The sequence below is a fragment of the Serinus canaria genome, chromosome 7, assembly GCF_022539315.1.
Source record: "Serinus canaria isolate serCan28SL12 chromosome 7, serCan2020, whole genome shotgun sequence".
NCBI lineage: Eukaryota > Metazoa > Chordata > Aves > Passeriformes > Fringillidae > Serinus > Serinus canaria.
The window spans coordinates 17,665,236-17,673,656 of NC_066321.1; the positions used below are offsets into that span (position 1 = coordinate 17,665,236).

The 8,421-nt window shown below is 43.2% G+C and overlaps 1 protein-coding gene across 1 annotated transcript in view; it reads right to left on the minus strand.

Annotated features, from left to right (window-relative positions):
- GRB14 (growth factor receptor bound protein 14) overlaps positions 1–8,083 on the minus strand; it is a 58,615-nt gene extending 50,532 nt beyond the window's left edge. The window contains exons 1-2 of the mRNA XM_030241825.2: positions 7,953–8,083; positions 6,188–6,320 (exon numbers count right to left, since the gene is read on the minus strand). Coding sequence (XP_030097685.1) covers positions 6,188–6,320; positions 7,953–8,083 — 264 coding nt within the window. The remainder of the gene's footprint in view (positions 1–6,187; positions 6,321–7,952) is intronic.
- Positions 8,084–8,421: the final 338 nt, after the last annotated feature.

The following is an 8,421-nucleotide window of genomic DNA, read 5'->3' on the forward strand; positions in this document are numbered from 1 at the left end:
ATGTTACAAATTAAGCAAAAAGCTTGCAGAGGCAGTATCTTAGTAACCACAAAAGTTAAAGTGCCCTTGTTTTCTTGCCTATTAGAATGGGGGGGGAAATGCTATTTTTGTGAAGTTAGAATGTTTACAGTCTTAATGTTTACAGTCTTTGAGTTGTTTTTGGACAGTAACAAAGTGAAAGGAAACACTGATGTGAAGTTTGACAGAAAGCAACTAATTTCAATGTAAAGAAGATAAAGTAAATTACAAAAAGAAACAAACGATTGATTATTCTGAAGTTTCCCCAGGTTGATACATCAGAGAGCTTGTGATAGGGCATCCCCAGTATAAACCAGGCAGTACTCCTGATTGCTAAAACTAGAAATTGTTCAACCTTGCCTCCTGATTTTTACCTGTGTAGACAAGTGACTGTTACAGTGTTAAGGTGACTGGACAAAGTACAAAGGTACCTGCATTAAAATAGCAAGTTTTAATAGGGCTCTAAATAGTTCCAATCTACTGTAATATCAATAAATCTTTTCTTGGTGGGCAGGTACAACCACAGAAATGAAGAACACAGCACAGGAACTGGAGCAGACCACCAAAAGAAACATCACAAAAAGGAATTCAACTGAATCATTTTTGCAATCCTTGTATTAGACTTCATTGAGTTTTTTAAGTCGGTTCTGTACAAAATGTTTTTACTGTTCACCTATAAACTGGTTGGAAGGACTCTTTCCTTTCCCTTCTGACTTTAAAATCCTCAGTCTTTTTTCTTTAATTTAGGGGAAAGCCATGGAGAAAACATATATATGTTTAGAGGCTGTAAGGAAGAAAAGATTTGAGAAATGATAAAGGAGGAAATGTGCAATTGTTCCCAGCTTGGAAGGAAATCTGGTAAGAAACACACAGACTGGAATCAGAGAGTAAATTCAAGTAATGCCTCTTTTGGTTGGAAAAGATGTTGCAACCCTTGGAAATTGGTTGGAAATTTATGAATCATTGCATTTCAAAAAAAACCCTTTTTATTTTTGCACTGTTTGAAAGTCAAGAGTAAACAGATATTTCAGACAAAAATTCTGTCATGAAAACTTTTAAGTACCAAAGACTTATATATGTCTGCTAGTAGAATTATATGCAGTTATGGAGAATTAGAAGACCCTGAATTATTGCTGTAAAAAAAAAATAAATGGTGCTCCAATTACAACAGTCAATGCTCAATAGTATTCATAAACTTAGAACAGTACACAGTTAAAAAAAAAATCTGCTCTTACACATAAAGTTCCTGTTGGCTCTTTTTCAAAGAGCTTTACAGTAAAATCTTTATGAATACGAAAAGTAAAGTCAATTCCACTACAATCACATGTATTTGAGGTCTTCATACAACTGATTTCCTGGAAAGAACATTGTGGGAGTATATTTGGAATCAACATGATAAAAATATCTACTTGTTTAGAACATCAAGAAAGACAAAAGAGGCAAGGTAAAATTTCAGATTTTCTTCACCTTGAGATTTACTTGAGTTTTATTTTTGCACTTCTAATTTAATTTAAAGAAACAAGGCACTAATTACCTTGAACTACTTTTGTCATGAAACACTTTTTGGCTTATCCTTGAGCAGGGCAAGAACTGACACTGCAGTGAAAATAGTCAGGTTTTGTTTTCAGAAAGCAAAAAAACTAAGCTTCCATAAACCTACAGTAACCTCTTCTTAGTTCATTTTACCAAAGACAACAAGAATAGAATAAGTTTTCTTATTCATACTTTTCCCTACTAATAATTATTTATATCATAATTAAAGACAAAAGTGCAGTGTTTGATATCTTCAGTTCCTTATAATTTCTTAGAGAACACGAGCTCTGTGGCACAATTAAATTTTCCGTGCGAGTTCATGAATTCCACCTAGAAGCAGCAGATGCTTGATTCCTCAGAGGAAGGCAACATTTCCCACCATCCACCAAACTGACCATACTGTGTTGGACATGAGAGAAAAGATGTTTTTTTTGCCTATTCTGATAAAATTCTACCACCCTGAAACATGAAAGTCAGTTTATAATCGAGCACATTTCATAGAATCAGAGAATCACCGGGTTTGGAAGATACCTTTACAGTCACCCAGCCCCACCATCAACACAAGCACCACCACTGTAACCCCTAAACCACTAAAGCATTGTCCAGCACCAGGTGCAGATGCCTCTGAAACAGGGATGATGACTCCACTACCCCACTGGGCAACCTACTCTCACACTTGACCACCCTAACAGTAAAAACATTTTTCAACTATCTAATCTGAATTTGCCCTGCCTCAGCTAAGAACACTTCCATGTGTTCTCTCACTGCAGACACCGCAGAAGAGACCAGCCCCAGCCTCACTCCATCTCTTCAGGGAGCTGTAAAGAGCAATGAGGTCCCTCCTGAGACTCCTCGTGACTAACCAAAGCCAGCTCCCTCAGCCATTCCTCACAAGACATTCTCTAGTCCGTACATGAGCCTTGTTGCCCTTCACTGGACACTCTCCAGTATCCACCATGGCTCTTAGCGCTATGGTTAATCCTTTTTCCAAGTGAGGAGCCCAGAAATGAACACACAGGTCTCACCAATCCCTGGCCCTGCAGGAACCACAATTCCTGCTACAGGCCAGGATGCCCTTGACCTTCCTGACCATCTGGGCACACACTGGCTCGTGGTCAGCTGCTGTCAACCAGCACCCCAAGGGCCTTTTCTGCTGGGCCACTTTCCAGCCACTCTGCCCCCAGCCTGTAGCACTGCATGGGCTTGTTGTACCCCGAGCGCAGGACCAGCACGTGGTCATGATGAACCTCATGCCCCTGCTCTGGCCCATCCATCCAGCCTGTGCAGGTCCTTCCACAGGGCCCTCCTGCCCTCCAGAAGAACAGAATCTGATCCAACTTCCCATGGTCTTTGAATTTGCTACTGGCAGGCTCAAAGCCCTCATTCAGATCATCAGTAAGATGTTAAACAAGACTTGGCCCAACACCCCTCCCTTGGGACACCTCCAGTGACCAGACACCCTCTGGATGCAGCAGCATAATTCACCATCACTCTCTGGGCCCGGCATGCAGACAGCCCCCAACCCAGGGAAGAGTGCACATGTCCAAGCTGTGGGCTGCCAGCTTTTCTGCATTTTTTTGGTGAAAGGGCTGTTAAGCACTGGAACAGGCTCTCCAGGGAGGCAGTAGAGTCACCATCCCTGGCAGTGTTCGAGGCACTAATGGACATGGCACTTAGTTAATCGAACATGGTGGTGTTCAGTCAAAGGTTGGAAGTCTTTTCCAAACTTAATGCTCCTGTGATTCAAAGATAAAACACAAACTCTTCCAAACTGCAAGTGGAGAAAAGAGATGAACAGGTGCATGTTCATCCAAAAAAAGTTCAGAGACATGGACATACCACTTCCCAAGCACAGAGGCAAATCACTATTCTGCTACGTGGCTTTTACCAATTTGCTTTTATAAACTTATTTTCAGTAAGTCAACCCCACAAACATGCTGTTCAAGCAGCATGTTCAACGTTTTGAGAGGCTTATAATAAAAGATCATTAGAAGACAGTAAGAATTTCAGCTTAGAAAAACAAGAATTCAAAATAACGTTAATAATCTATTTAGAAGTAGAAAGATTTCAGATGTCACAGGTGCTATGAATAAAAGAGCAGATATTCATGACAACTTCTTTCTTCTACAGAAGCAGAAAATCTTTTTTGGAGAGAAAAACAAGACAGAAGAGGCATCTTTTCTTTTTTTTTTTTTCTTTTAGAAACACCCATTTTGATAATAGTTAGCTACAAGACATAAGTAGAAATTCACTCTGCAATTTTTCTGCCCTATGCTTGAAATTAAACGCACAGAAGAAAAAGAAACTAAATCAAAAGCAAGCAATCTAAAAGAAGAATCACTGAAAACATATGTAGATCATCAGAAGAGAAAGAATTCTGGCAGCTGTCAACGCTATGCACAAAAAAAAAATTCTTAAGAGTGGCTGGTTTCTCTTAAAAGTTAGTGAACTATCAAAATGTAACAGTAATATTCATGAAATTTTTGTATGCAGATACATATTTACACACAGAGCTGCTACAAAGTTGACAAAATAAGGACAGGGGGTGGAAACACAATATTTCCAAGCAGAGCTCCACAGCCACCTGTGGGAAGTCAAAGTCACAGCCAGTTCACTTCTCTTTGCACACCTGCTTAGCATTCCTGTCCTTTTAAACCTGAGAAATTTTTTAACCTATTAGAAGACTTCAACCTGAATTTCAAAGATAAAAGTTTAATTTGACCATTGTCACTTGGCCTTAACTTTAATAATTTTAGATGAAGAATGCAACAGCAGTCATCCTGAGCCGGAAAAATGGTCTTCTTGGCCTAGTATAATTCCTCCTTATAATTTCTCCTGTTTATGGCAGTGGCCAAAAACAGACAGCTAGGGGACAGAAATCACAGTCTTGTTAAAATGCCTCCACAAAAGTAACAGGAATATTTCTCTCCATTTTTCTGGTAGCTGAAAAACAGGTCAGGCCCTCCAACAGACACCAGCATTATGTTAGCTCACTTCTGTCAGGAAACCTTTTACCAGAAGAAGCGCTACATTCTTAAGTAAAAATCCAGGAGAAATGGAGGGACTGTGAGCAGAAATCATCACAAGTACAAATGAACCTTTAGGAAGAAGCAGAAGCAAAGTCAGTGACGATATGAACTTCAACTTCTGGAAGACTGAAGCTAACACTGAGCTGGTTTAACTGATCAAGCCTGTCAGTAATGTTAAATATGACTGGCCACAAAAGCAGTTGACCTTTGTGTATTAAATCATGCTTCCCAGTTTCAAGTCCAAAGATTACCACAATGATTGCAATTTAGGCCTGCAACATGACTAATTTAAACTACATTTTTTAAAATTGTGACTTTTAGTTCTTTTGTTCTTAAAGATAATATTACCAATTCAGTGTTTTTCCTGCCTCTGCAGAGACAGTCAATGCTTCCACTTTGCCCAAGAAGACGAAGCTAGAACAGTTTTATCCCACTGTGTTAGCAACATTCAGATCCACAGTGGCCAGAATGCATCAGATTAGTAATGCTATTGTAGGATAAGTACTACAAGCAATAAAAGTAGTCCAGAAAGACACCACAGCTTATAGAGAGACACCATGGTGGACATGCAAAACAGGGCAAGATCGAATCAGGGCAGTTTCCCAGACAGATACATGCTTTTCACTGGAGAAGAGAGGAGAAGGTTCCTCCTTAGGGTACTAGCCACAACTTGGCTAACAAAGTTCTCTGGCAGGTGCACAGAAACAGCTGTGGCAGGTTAGCTTCAGAAAAGTTAATACAACTACAAGAAACTTCAACTTCCAGGCATATTCTCCATGCAAATCTAAAAACTGAATAACCGTCAAGGTTAACGCCTTACACCTCCAATATCACCCTTAAAACTGTTAAAATGGGGATCATGCAGACCACCAAAACAGAGAGTGTGAAGGAGGGAGTAATCTTAATCCCATAGATATTTCTTGTCAGAACTCTTTCCAGTCTCAAGAAGGGCAGAGAGAATGAGACAGGTAAGCTTTCAAAGAGTGAAACTGATCTTCGACACCAGTAATCTCCATTAACTGGAAACTCTGCTGAACAGTACTGCCAGGTCCTTCTGCCCACTCAGATCTTCCCCTGGCTTACAGTGTAAGGTCCTTATGGAAATACAGTAACATCAGCCATACACAGATAAACACACAGGCATTTAACATATAGCCAGGTACACAGCATCTGCTCCTTCCCCATCCATTTACGTTTTTCCCATTATCCTGGCAAAATCAGAACTTCAGAGAAGCTGTTCAGTGACTGCTAAATCCCTCTGTTCTGTAACACTGATGACAGTAATTGGAGGTGGGGAGGAAGGGAAAAAAGAAATTAACTTCTCATTTAAGGACATAAAGTACTGCCTGCCTGCCCCTGGTTCCACTTAAATTGAAAAATCTGCAGAGCCACACACACACCTTGTGAAAGAACAGTCATGTCTTAAGTCACAGATTCCAAAACCTCATTTTCTACAATCATTGATGACCTACAGAAAAAATTTCCCCAAATTACAGAAATATGAACACCTCTATTTTAATAAAATATTTTAATAGGTAACTGAGCTATTCCTCAAGCTTTCATTTAACCAATTTAGAAACTGTCAAACAATAATTTATAAATCTTACCTGCTTTTTTCTTGAAGTTGCCTTGGGCAACAGACTGGATGACAAAACCGATGCAAACGGCGAGCAACACAGCTCAGGAAAAGGATTTGGAATAGATGGGTTCTCCAAAATACTGTCACCTTTCTTTTTTCTCCTATTTCAACAGAATACATAATATCAAGCAATAATCGTAACAGCTGCTGTTAAAATTGCAATATCCAACCACAATATATGAACTACTAAAGCACTAATACCATGATGCTTCCTGGTTGCAGCAATTAGCTTTCCTTTTTGGAGTTATTTTATTTAATCAGTAGGCTGAATATATTAACATACAGTGCCTAACACTACTTGAAAGCAATCCAAGTATTCAGCTCTGAATATAAAGTTGTTTGAATATGCTTAAGTCCTTGCAGAGTAAGAGCAGAGATATATTTATATTGGCTTCTAAGGACATTAGTAAATATTTTGTTGTCCCTGTGTTTATGCCATTCCCTATGTACACATATTACAACAGTAGATGCATGTAACTTCTCAGCAAAACTTTCCAAGTATACCACAACAGAATTTTAAACAAACGGAAACTTTTTTTTTTTAACCAGAATCGAATCAAAGTGACTGACAAGATAAAATCATGCAAAGCAATCCATTCATTTCTGTTTTCAGTCAGTTTTGTATTGGCATCTCTGCAGCTCCATCATAAAATGAATGTCTCAGTTGTTGCTGTCTGCTGAAACAGGATTGTGTCAGAAGTATCACCAGCCAGCATTTGCAGGAGTAGGGAAGGTAATCACTACTGTACTTGCCTAAGAGCTCAGTTATGCACGGGTTTAAAGTATCACATTAATAATGTGGTTGTTTAGACTGCTGTGTACATTACAGTGCATGGTTTTCTCACATAAAATATTGAAGAGCACTTTGTCTGCTTGATTTCATCTGAAAACCTGCACCCAAAGCACCTGATGTATTTGCATCTGCCAACATATTACAAGTTTTCTACATGTGTGAATTAATGCCCCCAAGCTTCATATTTTACTTTATTACCTTCTTTATAATCATTCCAGATTGATTTCATATTGTAATTAGTACAAAGTGGAGAAAAACATCAGAATAAGATAATACAGAATGAAGGTACTTCACTTACAGAAAATCCTCACCAAACTGGTGAAGATTCATTTAAAGTGATATTTTGCTTTAGGAGGAGCAAAAAATCCTGTAATGCAGTATTTTAAGATTTTGTAAACTTCAGTCTACCGAAACTCATCAGATGCTTCATGAAAAACCCAGCTCATAGCTTCCTTTACTAAGAATAGAGACCAATGCCCTTAAGAACAGCCTGAGAGGCAACAAACGGGGTGCCCACCGCTGACAGCGGCACTGCTCCCGGTGAAGCCGTTTTATCTCACCAACACTCTGAGAGAGACACTGCAGGGATAAAGTAGCTGCTGGCTCAGCCTGACAAGGCAGGCTCGGCACCGCCGGCTCCTTTCACCTCAGGCTGAGAAACCTCAAAAATAAAAAGGGGGGTGGCGGGTGGGACACGCACGCATCCGCAGCGGCGGAAAGTGTCTGCAGGGCCGGGAAACAACTTTTGAGCTCCAGGGAAGCGCGGGCCGGTCCAGAGCCAGGCCGCCCCCCTCCTGCGCTTCGCCCCCTCCCCAGGCCGCCGCACCCCGGCCCCGCCAGCCCCGCGTCCCGCCCGCAGGGCGCTGCCCGCCCCCCGACGGCAGCGGGCGGCCCTCGAGGGAGCGGCAGGGCGGCGGCGCCCGCCGGGCTCCGGCCTTACCTGTCGGGGGGCGAGGGCGGCGGGTCCCCCCCGGGGGGCCGGGGGAGCGGGCGGGGGGAGCCGCGGGGGCCGCCGCCAGCGGGCTCTGCCGCCCGCCCTGCGCCGGGCGCACCGGGCAGCGGGGCGGCCATCGGCGGCGGCGACGTCCTGGCGGGGCGGCACGGCGGCGAGCGGCCCCGGCGCTGCCGGGCGGAGGCTGCTCTCGCTCCCGCTGCGGAGGAGGGGGAGGCGACGGGGAGCGGGGGGAAGCGCCGCCCGGGCGGCACCGAGCGCCTTCCCCGGCACACGTGCGAGGGCGGCGGCGGCGGCGGGGGCGGGCGGCCGCCGGCTCCGCGCTGCGACGGGGAGGCAGCGCGGGGCGGGCGGGGGCCGAGCGGTGCCCTTCGGCTGCTCCGCCAGGCCGGGCGGCGGAGCAGGGCGGGCCCGGCAGGTGCGCGGGCCCGGGACCCGAGGCCGCGGCGTGACCCGG